Here is a 14,253-nt window from a genome sequence, read left to right as displayed (position 1 = left end):
TTCTTGAAATCTGCTGTGGGGCTTTTGAGGGCGGGGTAGATGACGGAGGCCTTCCCAGTTACCTTCCTTAAAGGGCCAGTACAGCCTCTGGGCTGGGTGCTGTCAGACCTGAGTGCGAGTGGGATTTACTGAGGAAACCAGACTGTCCTGGGACCAGTTTGGGACCTGGCCCCTTTACTGTTTCGTGAGGTTCGTCTGGCTGGAGGGTGCTGGTTGGATGAGGTGATGTCTGGGCTGGAGGCTGAGGGAAGTGGCAATTGTGCTGACTTTTGTCCTTCCTCAGAGAATCAAGCCCTTTCATTCTTTACTTTCTCAGTCTCAAAGTGGTTTTTGATCTTTTTTTAAAAAAAACCAAAAACAGAGTAACTCTATCACCCTCCTTCAGGTGTAAATGTGGGAGAACTTGTGGGGTTAGAGAAGTTTCTAGATTTGGTGTATATTTGGGTGAGAAAAGGCAGAGGAGGAAAGGTCAGTGAGAGGAAGGGGTCACAGGGTGTCCTTGCTGAGGTGCATCTGCAAACAAGGGGGTGCCTCTGTTCTCTTTGATAGGGTTGAAACTGTTCCTTTCCCCTCAGGCAGCTACACAGTTTACTCTCTGTGTATCCAAGCCATCCTGCATCCTGTTCAATGCAAGGAAGTTAACTGTTCTTTCCCCCAGGCGAATATTTGGATCCTGATATTAAAATTTTTTTCTAAGTGGTAGCAGACCCCCCACCCCCACTCCTTATTATTTGTTACATTATATTTCTTTGGCTTCTAAATGCCCAGTGCTGGGATCAGCCCCGTGTTTAGCTGATTCTAAATCTCCGTAGTTGAGGAATAATAAAGTCCAGCTTTTGCTGGAGTACACCCTTGGATCTCAGTGCCTTTAGTCCTGTCTTTGTGACCTGCTTACTGCCTTCAAGCCAACCTATTGAGACACTTGTTACTTGTTTCTTACAATTAAGATGGAGGTTTGATGACATTACTTAGTTTCTTATTAGAAGTTCATGAATGCTTGACAGAATTAGAATTAGATTCAGTCATCCCCCAGTGTCTTTCCAGTAAGTCCCAGAAAAGCTTATGACTAAATACTCAGATGCCAATGTGTGTCTGTATTAGCAAAAGCAGACAGACATTTAGAAATATGTTTGCTTGTGTAGTGGTGTGTTTTAAAAGGTAGCTCAAAGTGGCTTTCCTGAAATGTAAGCCTGTATTTGAGCTTATAAGGAAAGGAGTAGACAGGCATGAGTTATTTGGCTGTATATACTGTGTCATATATAATGAGAAAGTAAATATTATTTAGGCAAAGGTTGCTGCTTTCATTTTCCTGTGCATTATGGTAATGGCGTTTCTAAACCACTAGTTGATTAATATTTTAAGAAGTTTATCCTCAGTATAGGGTTTGCTATTGAACTTAGAAGTCGTAGCCCTATCTTTGAAGTGTTTTCTTGTTTATGTTTTAGAATATTAATTTCATAAACAGCTGTAAATAACATTGAAATAAGCAGAAGAAAAATAGATTGTAAAAGCTTTTTATTTTTATGAAACAATATTGATTCTAGTACCTAATAGTTATATTGGGAATGTGCTATGTTCAGTTTATCTGTAAAACTAGAGCAGTGGTTTTTTTAATTGGAGAGTATGGATTCTAAAACTTTCACAGGAGTACTTAAGAGCTTCTGTACCCATTTTATTTTAATTTCAAGTTTAAGATGTATTTTATCTGTTAAAATGTGTTTTTAAATGATGTGTATACTCTACTGTACTACCTGCCAGCTGGACATCACCAGAATAAAGTTCCTCCGCCATCTCTGTATACTTGATTAAAAAAGGTGAAGATTGTGTCTTCTATTTTTTTTTTCTTCTTCCCCTAATAGGAGGTGTGTACACTATTGCAGAACATACTGTACAACATAGGTCCTGTGCCTAATAAATTCTAGGCAAGTCTCAGGTGTTCAGTCCTTAATAGTGGGTAACACATTGTTAAGTGATAACATTGTAATATTGGCTTAGTGTGTACTACAAGGTTTTGTGCTTCTTGTTCCACTTTTCTAGTCATATTTACATATTATAGGATGAACATAGTTTTTAGATATTGAAGGTATTTAACTTTGAAACAAAGATTTCTGCAATTCCTTCATGGTGTTGTATTAATTTATTTGAATAATATCCTGAGGTTACAGGCAAACTATGAAACTGTTACTATTTGTTTCTATTTGTATAAAACAGTTTTTAAAAAAATGGTTCCCTACAGTAAAGCACAGTACAGAAATAAACAAGATGCTGAGACTGATGTAACTGTAATTAAGTAATCTCTAATTTCAATGAAAATTACCTGATTGGTTATGTCATTTGGCTTTAAAATAAGTAACATAAATTTGAATGTATAAAATTGATTTATGCTACTTAATACTGAAATTATGTTATATATGTTGAGTTCCATGTAAGATTTGTTTAAAAAAATGCTCTGTCGGGCTTCCCTGGTGGCACAGTGGTTGAGAGTCCGCCTGCCGATGCAGGGGACACGGGTTCGTGCCCCGGTCCAGGAAGATCCCACGAAGATCCCACATGCTGCGGAGCAGCTGGGCCCGTGAGCCATGGCCGCTGAGCCTGCGCGTCTGGAGCCTGTGCTCCGCAACGGGAGAGGCCACAACAGTGAGAGGCCCGCGTACCGCAAAAAAAAAAAAAAAAAAAAAAAAAAGTGTTCTGTCAGAGTTGAAAACTGCTAGGTTCCTTTTAGTGCTACGGTTCTAAGATACGATGTTCTAGTAAATCTTCATTGTGTTTGTATAGATTTCAGATTTCTTCCATTCTTAAAGTTGATAACAAATTCTATATTGCTCTTAGAGCTGGAAGGGACCTTACATATCAACCAACGCAACCTCTCACTTAGTACCACTCTTGTCAGAAGTTATTCTTCCTTTGCTTGAAGGCCTCTGTAGAACATACAACTGATGGACTATTTGTTATGTTGGTAATGGAGAAGTTCTTTTTTAATCTGAAAGTTGCCTCTTTGTAACTTACGCCCATCAGCCAAGTTCTGCCTGGCAAAGATCTAGTATACCGATGGTCCCCAACTAGATTGGTTTGACTTAGATTTTTTGGCTTTAACAATGGTGTGAAAGCAATATGCATTTAGTGGAGATCATTCTTTGAATTTTGATCTTTTCCCAGGCTAGTGACATGCAGTACATAACTCTCTCCTGATGCTGGGTAGTAGCAGCAGCCGCAGCTCGCATTCAGCCATGTGATCACGAGGGTAAACAACTGATACAACCATTCTGTACCCATGCAACCATTCTGTTTTTCACTTTCAGTATGGTATTCAGTAAATTGCAAGAGTTATCCAGCACTTTATTATAAAATAGGCTTTGTGTTAGATGATTTGCCTAATGTAAGTGTTCTGAGCACATTTAAGGTAGGCTAAGCCAAGAGTTGATGTTTGGTAGGTTGGATATATTAAATGCACTTTCGACTTTGGATATTTTTAACCTGCTCTGGGTTTATCGGAATGTAACTGCAGCATAAGGAAGATCTGTCCTCCCTCTTCTAGGTGTCAGGCTTGCTTATACTTGAAGGCTATCTTTGCCAGCCTAGACACTTCCCTTTCTAATACTACATACAATTTCCTAACCCCTTATCATTCTAGTATTCCCTTTGGACAGTTAAATTGATTATTTTTGCTTTGAAAATGTGGTGGCCGTGTGTGTGTAGAGAGGTGAGGGGAGTACAGCAGGAATGTGGGGAAGGAATCTCTGATTACTATTTCTTAGCTTTCATTCGCTATTTTTTTCTAGGTGTTAGGAGTCCATTGGTGAGATCTAGTTATATGATATTAAGTACATGGCTTTAACAACGGTGTTCCCAAGTCACCATCTCTTCAGCAGATGTAAACAAGAACAGGAAGACACAGTTTGTACTGAAGCCATAATACCTGTAAGACAGAATTTAGCACTGACTTAGTATCAATACTTGGAATTTCGAATAGCTTTCAGTACACCCTGTCCACACTTGCATTCACATATATTATCTCATTGTTCCCCAAACTTCCTACTGTTTTAGCTTGCATCATCATTTTTCTTTTCCAGGACTGTTGAAATAATGTTTCGCCCATTCTCTGTGTTCCCCCCACCCTCTCGCCCCTAGTCTGTCTTCTACCTGTAGCCAGAATGATCTTTCTAAACTACAGAGCTGTCTGTGTCACTCTTCTGCTTAAAATCCATTAAAGCTTTCGTTCTGCTTTTAAAAGAAAGTTCAAACTCTTCATCAGGAGATAAAAGGGTTTTCATGATCTGCCCCCTGCCTATTTCACTAGTTTCACATCCTGTCTTGGCCTTACAAGCAGTACTCAGTACTCAAGCATCATTTAAAAACTTGTAGATCACTACCCGAAATGCCTGTATCTTCTTTTTAACTAACAACTTGATGCTTGTCCTTCAAGGTAAGTAGTTATCATTTCTGGAGAGCCTTCCTTGACTGGAATAAAAGTTCCTCTTCTGTGTTCCAGTAGCATTCTGTTAATACTTCCTATTCAAACCTGTGTGGTCATCTTGTTCAGCTTGTTTCTTTCCCCACTAATTAGATTTTATTAGACTGTAAGATCTTTAAGAACAGGAACTCTTACTCATCTCAGTTTCTCAAGTGTCTGTGACAAAATAGATGTCAATGAATGTTACTTGAACAAATAAATGAAGGAATTAAGATATCATTAGATTAAGCTGTAACAGGAACCATGCCCTGTTCATGTGTATACTTCAGAGCTTGGCTTAGCTTGATGTGTGGCCTGAGGTGAGTGCTTAGTATAGGTTAACTGAATAATATAGAGTTGCCCTGCGTATTAGTTTATTAATATCCATGTCGTGGTAGTGTAAATAAGAAAAGGGCTTTATTTATATACTTGAGAAGAACATTTGAAGTTTTTGTTTGTGAAAGGACAACTAAGGTCTTGCTTTCTTTATCTGTAAAATGAACGAGTTGGACAATCTAATCTCTTAAGGTTCTTTCTATTTCTAGCATCCCACTAGGAGGACCAGCTATAATCCCTGGATCTGGACCATATGGAGTACAATCTAGAATTGTACCATGCCTTTTTTTTTTTTAAGCCGCTCCATTACACTACTGAGTCTCATTAACCTAAGACAAGTTATAAAATGGCCAGACCTCGTGCATGAACTGTTGTTGTCTCCCCTCCAGAGGCTGCTGTTCCTTTGGTTTTCTTGAACCTTCAGCGTAAGACTTAAAGGCATCCTAGTTAAATTTTGTCCTATGAGATTTGGTGTAGATTTTTGCAGTTGCTGTGAATTTTAATTCCTCCATTTATGACTTAGCTGTGCATCCTCCATTTGTGGTACCTAAATTTTGTTACGCATGTAATAGACATGCAAATATTTAAACAAATGGTCATATACCTAATATATCTTTGCTCAAATAACTAAAACAATAGGTGTTGTAGTCAAGATGTAGTCTTTTTCTTTCCTTAGCTATTTTTTTCTAGATTGTTCAGTGTGTAGGAAGACCACTGAACTTCGAGTCAGAAGATCTGGATTCTAAGTCCTGGCTTTTCTGCTTACTACATGTGATGTTAGGTCACTTAATTCCTCTGGACTTCGAATTTCTAATTGGCATGAGAAGAAAAAAGACTAAAGTCTCTAGTTTTTTGCAATTCTGGCAGTACCATTATCTGGCCGACACTTGGATGTAGTATGGAATTGTGGTTGAGAGCTTGTTGAGAGTCTGGGGTCAGACTGCCTGTGTTTTCATCCTAGCTCTGCCCTTACTGGCAGAGTGACATTAATCTGTCTGGGCCTCTGTTTCCTCATCTGTAAAATAGGGTTAATAATACTGCATGGTTGCTTTGAGCTAGTTCTTAGAATATATTCTGCACATGGTTTAGGACTATATAATTGTTTGCTATCATTATACTTTTTTTTTTTTTTTTTAGCAAAACAAAACAAAAGATATCAGTGAAGACATTGCACTTTCCTGTGGGCTCCTGGGACAAAATATAAATGCTTATTTTTACAGTTGGGAATTTAAAAATGTGGTAGAAGCCAATGTGGAAGTGTTTAAAAAGTTAGTGATATATTATGAATCATTATCTCACACATTAGAAGGAAAGACTACGTCTGCTTTACTAGCCTCAATAGTGGGTGATTTTGATGTTTTAGGAAATAAATTAAATGTATAGCTTCAGTTTTCTGTACTAGTAAGAAAGCCAGTAGCTGTAAATTCTTAGATAACTTCTAGCCATGTGTGGAAATATTGGCTTGAATCTCTTCCTTCCATTCAGCATTTTAACGAATCTGCAGGTAGCAGCCAGATTCACCTTTTCTTGCCTCTCGCATCTCTGGACTTCTAGTGAACTATGAAATGGCTCAACGTTGGGCTAAAAAGGAAGTGGACTGGCCCGGATAATCACTATACAGGCTGATTTCCTCTGGGTAATTAAGAGCTGACTGTCCTCATCAGGGTCCTCTCTTTCCTGTTAGTAGCGGCTTCCCTTTTGAGGCTCAGGATCTCCTAGGATCCTAAAGGAAAGGCCTGTCTCCTGGTGGCTAGACTGACATTGTCCCCAAAACTCTCTCCTACTTTACTCAGTCTGTAGTACCTTCCGGGGAAATAAGTTCTGCCTAGATGCCAGAGGAGTGAGAAAAAGGGCACGCTTTGGTTCACCTTCCTTAAACTTTACCCAGTAATGATTATTTTGATTTTTGGAGACTGTGAAATTATTTAGTATTTCTAGAAGTTGCTCTACATACTCATTTGGGATATGCCTTAAATCTTCAGTTGGCCGTAGGTGTTTTTATTTCTTAACTTGCCAGGAACATTCTACCTCCTTACATATACAGCTTCCCTACCCCAGTTTAGTTACTCTGGTTTAGGTCCCTCTCAAAGACAGCATGGTGTAGCAGGAGGCCTAGCTTTGGAGCAGGACAGATGGATATGTAATCTTGGTCTAGTTATTTAACCTTTTAAAAGTAACTTCATCTCTAAAATGGAACTGATAATACCTTTTTTTAGAGAATTGTTGGGATTAAATGAAATGATATTTAAAGTTTTTAGCACATTGCCTGTGAACTAACAGTAGGTGCTCAATTAATTTTAGCCTTAAAATTAATTAATTGGGTTATCGAGTGCCTTCTAAATGTGTTAGAGACTAGGATATGAAGAAGACAGTCCCTGCACTCAAGGAATTTAAATCTGATAAAGGAAAAGGTTACTAAATATGAATCAGGAAATCTTTATTCCCTTTTATTCTCTCTTCCCTATTTTTTATGCATTTCTTTTCCTAGGTTAAGGTAAATTCTAAGAGGACCCTTCCTCCAAGAGTGACCAAGGAGACTCTAATAAGAGGAACAAACTGAGTAGAGTTGTCACAGGTTATCGGGGTGACTGGGAGCTTAGTCAAGGAGGGATAAAGTCAGCTGTTAGTCCCGTTATTAGTAAGTAGTAACAGGATTATTACCAGTTTGTAGGTGGGAGAGATGCCTAATAGGGGGTAAGGAAACTGTCAGGGAACTGAAGCAGGTCACAGGGCTTGTTTAAACTGTGTGACCTGCTAGGTAAACTTGTGTTTACTTTTTTTCCCACTTGCAGTCTTTTGGGCTAATTTCTGGAAACCTGCTTTCCTGGGTGCTGCCCCTCCCTCCCTGTCCTCAGGAACGGGATTGGAAGTAGCATTAGCCCGAAGAAGTTGTTCTATTTAGGGAGCTAAAGCAGAGGGCCAGTGATTAGGCCCTTATCTGCAGTGGGGCCTTTCTGAGTGGTGTGGGGACAGGATCGGAGCATCTGTCCTGACATCAACAGAGGCTCTGCTTTTTCTATCCCCTGGTTGCATCACAATTATGAAGAAGCACTGATGGGTCGGGCCATCTGAATGAAAAAGCCCTTCATTGTGTTTCTTCAGCATTCCAGTGTCTGGTACAATTAGCCAAGACTCAGAAAACAAGTTGGACAAACAAGCAAGCAGCCTTCCACTGAAGGATAAAGGGATTTCTGGCACAGCTGAGTTAAGTGCGTTGACTGCAGAGACAAAGTGGGAGGGTCTGGGAAGAGGAAGGTGCCTTTTGGGATGACATTCCTGGCTGGATGAGGGGAAAGAATGGAGCAAACAAGCAAATCGTATTTTTGAAGCTGATGAAATCTGCTGTGCCAGATCTCCTAGAGGCTGGTTGGGGCTGGGCTACTCTATAAGGAGGTGGAATCACTGGGGAGAGACTTTTGACTCTTCGGGCAGCTCAAAGTCGGGACATGAAGCTCCCTGTGGAATCTAGGAAATCCGTTGGCAGCGGACAGCATGTGGGCTTGCCCCGTGATAGCCTCCCCGACCGTGGGGCTTTCTCAGTCGGTTAACACTTTACACACACTTCAGCCTGAGAAGAGTCCAGCCCCAGCAACAGGTTGTTGGGCGGTGGATGCACTGGGCCTGTCTCGGCAGTTAAGCCATTTTACCTCACCAGGCCTCCTGCAACTGTCTCAGATTCACCGGGTCACAAGCTTCTGCTCTGCAAGTGGAGGGTACCTCAAAGACCGGCTTCTGCCTGCGCAGGCTTACTCACTCACTAACTCGGCTGGACTTCTGCATCCGAAGCGCCCACCTCGCCTGCTGCTGTTGGTCTGAAAACACTGAGCTAGGCTGGTGGCGCTTTTGAATAGGATGCCTCTTGCATGAAGACCTGGACCCAGTTTGGAGGTGCCCCAGGGAGGAGCTTCCTCTCTGACCTCAAGGGGAGGGAGGAGGTCAGTAGGAAGTGGTGGGTGGAGCCACTTCTCCGAACTTCTGCTGTCTCTGTTCACCTCGAAGCCTTTTTTAAGGAGCTGCAGGGCGTGCACAGGCCCCTAGCCGGAGCTTCTTTGGCACACCTTCCTTCTAGGCAGGGTCAGCAGATGCTGGCGACATGTGGCCCAGTTACCAAGATGAGCACGAGTTCAGCACCCACCTGGTTTGCCGCATGTGCTGCATGGGTTAGTACGTGAAGTTTTTTTCCTTGTCTGGGCCTGAGGATCCCAAATAGCCCTTACTCTCACTGACTCATAAGAACGCATGGGCTCTGAAGCCTTGGAGGCGTTACAGCTTTGGGGCTTGTTAAAACGTGCAGTGGGAGAGACTGGGGTGCCCGACTTTCTGGGGAACTTCTTAAGCTTGTAGTGACTGGCAGTTAAGAGCCTAAGCTTTGGGTGTGGCACTTTAATAGAGACTGAATTCATGCTCATGCTTCTGCCTGTATCAGGAAACCACTTTTAAGTTATGTTGCATAGTTCTGAAAGTCCAGGGCGTATTTTTAGGAGAAGTTGGTTGGTTACAGAGTCCACCTCTGAGCAGACAGGATTGTGGGAGGAGGGGAGGGTGGAGTCATGACCCAGGTTTCCTCTTTGGGGCTGATTGCTAATTCTCTTGCGTTTAACTCTCTTGCCAGCTGTGAGGAGGGAAAAAGGCTTGAAAAGTGGTCTGGGGATGGGGATCTTAAGAAGAGTTGGAGGCTAGGAAAAGAGTCTTGTTGGCTTAGATCTCTCTTGATAAAGGAGAGGAGTTCATTTAGATAATGTTCTGTGACCTTGAGCAAGTGGCCTAGCCTTTTTTGGCTATAGGTTTCCTTGGCTTCCAAACTGGAGGGTGTACAGACTGATGCTGGAGGTATCGTCATCAATTTCCAGTAAAATGGAAAAGATAAGGAAAATGTAGTGTGCTTTTCATAAAGATAAACTTATTTAAAGAACTGTCCTTTATTCTGAAAGTGCCCTTTCTACTTTTTTGATGTTAAAATGTCCATTGTTTTATGAAAGAATTGTCAGATGGTAGTTTGTTTTTAGGTATCTTTACCTAGCAAAATAAAAAGTTGACAACTTTATATTAGGTTTTCTAATTTATTTTGGAATATTTACCCGTTTGTGAAATCTAAGTTTAGGAACTACTGGATTGATACTACTACTAATATCTTTTGGTTTTGTATTCTTAGTCTCTAAAGCAGAACAAAATTGTGACCCAAACAGGCAGATTTTCACTAAAATTGAGATTGCTGGTTGTTTGATCAGGAGGAGACCTCAGAAGAAATCTCAGAAGGGGAGTAGCAGAGCCAAGGTTCCGATCCTGTCTCCTGACTGCTAGACTAGTACTGCCAAATTTTTAAGTGCTTTCTGAGAAAAAGAGTTGGTACTATAATAATGTTTGGGCACAAGGAGTAGCAGTTTTAGTCAGTTACTGCCATGGAGTCTAGCTTTTTATCTTTCCAGTGTCATTGAGATTCCTTCCCTGAGATCTAGAGGAAAGACTCTTCTGCATCTGAAAATGCTTAGAGATAAAAGGGCCCTTTTTCTGTAATCAACAGAAAAGTATAAGGAAGTCTTGAATCTTTATTGAAATTTTCAGGGCAAAACATCATTCTCCTAGCTCATCCTACTCTGTTTAATCCCCTGGATATATATATGTATATATACACACACACATACAGAAAGAGAGAGAGAGAGAGAGATTGAAATAGGTCCTAATTCATACAGTCATTATGAGGAGTATATGATATTAAAGAGCTTAGCTCAGTGCAAGCTCCTCTGCTGATTTTGATATTGTTGATTCACAGTTGGTATTTGGAAACCATTGACCTAGTCCAGACTCCACACTTTATAGATGAAACTCAGGCTCACAGAGGGCAGATGAGTATCCTATAAGGTAAGCCACAGAGTAGAGGCTAGGAAATCCAAGTTATAGCCCTGATTCTGCCCCTCTGTAACCTTACCTAAATTCTTAAATCTGGGCTTTGATTTCTTCATCTTTAAGATGATTTTTTTGAGGATCGTTAACCCCTATATCTCTTTGTATCTGTGAAGTATTTTATTTTTTCTGAATGTGATACTCCATTAAATATTCTAGAAGCTATTGTGTTTTTCTCCCTCTTCCCTTCTCCGTATAAGCCTCTCGTTCTATTTCTGTGGCTCTTTCTTTTGCCACCAGGCTTACTACTGGCTTATTTCTTTATCTGACTTCTGCCTTGTACTCTCTGATTCCCAGTAGGGCAAAGAATTATTGGTAACAAAGTTCAGATTTTCCTAAGAAATAACATAAAATTTTAATTTTGCACTGAAGTCCCTAGTTATCACTTCCCTAAATTCCCATGTCTCAATCCTCATTGAGACATTCTGAGTCTTCACCAAGTCTTGGTGACAGATACCTTTCATGAATCCCTATTATAGTTTGCACCTCTCCTCTTCCCTTCATTATATAGGACTATATTGTGTTGCCTTCTGATAATTTCACAGTGGCAGGAGAGTGTGGTGGTTAAAAGTCCATGACAGACTTGGATTTGAATCTCAATTCTACTACTTAGTAGCCATGTGACATTGGGCAAATTATTAATAAGCATTTCTGAGCCTCAATTTGAACTATGAAATGAAGATAAATAATGTGTACTTGATAGAATTATGAAGATTAAGTCAAATATCAATACTAAATGAGACAGGCCTTGCACAGTGCCTGACACAGAGTAAACACAATAAATATTGAGGTCATTCTTACCTCCCAAAGTTGACTTATATACTTCTAAGGAAAGGAATCATTTATAATACTGGTGCCATTGTATATTATTGGTAAACATTTTAATTGCTTGATCTCCACTTCAGACCATTTTCTTTGAGCTCACATTAAGTGGTGTGAAGTCTCCTGGGTGTAGATGTGGCAAGAAGAATTTAGAAAAGCTGTAACTGTGGAAGGGACGTCTGAATGGAGAGCCCTGCTCTATGCTGAAAAGCAGTCTTTTAATTATCATTTGAGAATATTTTTTAGTCGGACTTTGAAAATACCATCATAAAGTATCCATATAGATATAACCTTGGCACACAGTGGGCTCTCACATAGTATATATGGTTAAATAAATGAGCATTCCTGAGTGCCTACTATTGTCCTAAATGTTGGATATTTAACGAAATTTAAAACATGGTTCTTGACTCCAAAGAACTAAAGTTCAGTTAGAGAAATTGGATTTACATGTAAAGATAACTAACAATAGATTTTATATGTTCGGTGCCAAGTAAATTAAATAAACACAGGCATCCAGAGATGGCTGGGATAGCCAGAAAGGTGTAAAGGAAGAAGTTGACTTCAGCTGGACCTTGTAAGGAGGCTCTAAGTTAGATTAAACAAGAAGAGAGGGTAGATGTTTCAGTAGGGAGAAATAGGTGAACAAAGGCAAGAATGTGCAAGGTATGTTTGGAAACTGAGATCAGAATGGTTGCAGTTGAGTCATGCAGGGGAGAGTCTAAAGATAAATTTGGAAGAGTAGATAGGTTGTAAATTTCTTCAGGTTAGCGGCCATGTCTTATCTTTATCTCTTCCAACCACCTAACACATAGTGAATAAAAACTGGAATTGAATTTCAGAGGGTTGTAGTAGACAGTAGAAACAAAGGACTTGGGCTTGAGCCTCTGGTCGTCTGAGAGCCACTAAAGGATTTTGAATAGAGGGGTAATACGAGCAAAGTGGTGATTTAGGAAGACTTGTTGAAATAGGCTGGCTGTACTACCTGCCACGGCCTCAGCTATCAACTGTTAGCATCAAATCTGTATCCTCAATTCTGCCTGCTCTTCTGAACTCTAGACCTAAGTTTCCAACTGTCTGCAGGAAGGGCCTGCTGACATCTCATTATGTTTCTTCTACTTTACCCAACCTATCCTCACCCAATCTGTGCCACCTGTTTTCCTTATCTCCAGGTACCACTCCTCCCAGTTGCTGTGACTGGAAACTTTTTTTGTGCGTGTGTGTGGCTGCACTGGGTCTTCGTCGCTGTGCGCGGTCTTTCTCTAGTTGCGGCAAGCAGAGTCTACTCTTCGTTGTGGTGCACGGGCTTCTCGTGGTGCGTTCTCTCTCTTGTTGTGGAGCACGGGCTCCAAGGCACACGGGCTCCAGTAATTGTGGCACGTGGGCTCAGTAGCTGTGGCTCGCGGGCTCCAGTAGTTGTGGCACGTGGGCTCAGTAGTTGTGGCTCGCCAGCTCTAGACACAGGCTTAGTAGTTGTGGCACACGGGCTTAGTTGCTCCGCAGCATGTGGGATCTTCCCGGACCAGGGATCGAACCCGTGTCCCTTGCATTGGCAGGTGGATTCTTAACCACTGCACCACCAGGGAAGTCCCTGTGACTGGAAACTTTAGAATTATCTTGAATTCTCCCTTTCCTTAACATCTAGCCAGTAGTTAAGGGCTATTGTTTCTTCCTCTACATTGGAGTTGGGGATCTGGCTGCCCCTGCCCTATTCATGCTCTTAGATTTTTCTTGGTCTGTCACACACAGTAGGCCTCTAATTGCTTCTACCTCTTAGTGTGTCTCTGCTGCAGTCTGGCCTTCCGTCCAATGCCAGATTAATCTTTCCAAAACACCCTCTGGTTCAGAAAATTTCAGTGGTATCCTTTTATCTACTGAATTAAGTAGATACTCCTCATTCCTGCTCTCTGGAGTGATGTGGTCTCAGGTGACCTTGTTACCTCTCCTTCTCATTACATGGCTAACTGTACGCTTTGTGTAGCCACACCATTCCTTCCAGTGTATCCTGTGTACTCACATATCTCCAAGTCACTGCTCGTGCTTATTTTTCACTTTGGAATTCCTTAACCTCTTTTTGGGCTGCCAAAATCATACTTGTCACCCAAGGTTTACTTCAGATACCACACCTTTCATGAACTCTTCTCCTGTCCCTCTGTCAGAATTAATCAGCTTTGTTTATCAGCATGATTTTGTGCAGCTTGTATCTGGTGTGCTATTTGCTTGGTGTTATTGTTGATTATTTATTTACATATTGTTCTCTGCTACTAGATTGACCTCATGTGGTCAAGGAACAGGCCAATTCCAACTTTCTATATATTTATTTCCCTCTTTATTTATTTAAAAGATTTATTTTTTATTTATTTATATTATTTACTTTTGGCTGTGTCGGGTCTTCGTTGTGGTGAGCGGGCTTCTCTCTAGTTGTGGCGTGTGGATTTTTCTCTTCTCTAATTCAGGCGCGTAGGCTCCAGGGCGCGTGGGCTCTGTAGTTTGCCGCACATGGGCTCTAGTTGAGGCATGCGAGCTCAGTAGTTGCAGTGCGCAGGCTTAGTTGCCCCGCGGCATGTGGGATCTTAGTTCCCTGACCAGGGATTGAGCCCACATCCCCTGCGTTGTAAGGCGGATTCTTTACCGCTGGAGCACCAGGCAAGTCCCAGGTATCTCATTTTTAGATTTTCAGGTGGTTGGTGCTTCTTGGGCTTCTTGAACCACTTGTAATTTTTCTGTGGCCCTCAGGGAAACAAGCA

General features: G+C 41.2%; 1 protein-coding gene across 17 annotated transcripts in view; it reads left to right on the top strand.

Annotated features, from left to right (window-relative positions):
• MACF1 (microtubule actin crosslinking factor 1) overlaps window positions 1–14,253 on the top strand; it is a 327,589-nt gene that overhangs the window by 88,389 nt on the left and 224,947 nt on the right. Inside the window, exon 1 of one of the 17 annotated variants that reach the window (XM_089895625.1) lies at window positions 5–8,946. The exons of the other annotated variants lie outside the window; for them this stretch is intronic. Coding sequence (XP_089751751.1) covers window positions 8,880–8,946 — 67 coding nt within the window. The 5' untranslated portion in view covers window positions 5–8,879. Of the gene's footprint in view, window positions 1–4; window positions 8,947–14,253 lie in introns of those variants that run through there. 17 annotated transcript variants of the gene reach the window in all.

The sequence above is a fragment of the Delphinapterus leucas genome, chromosome 1, assembly GCF_059928025.1.
Source record: "Delphinapterus leucas isolate spDelLeu-1000000601 "Yukka" chromosome 1, BTC_Dleu_Yukka2, whole genome shotgun sequence".
NCBI classification, from domain to species: Eukaryota; Metazoa; Chordata; class Mammalia; order Artiodactyla; family Monodontidae; genus Delphinapterus; species Delphinapterus leucas.
Note: the sequence above shows the minus strand (reverse complement) of the source record. Positions and strands in the feature narration are given on the sequence as shown.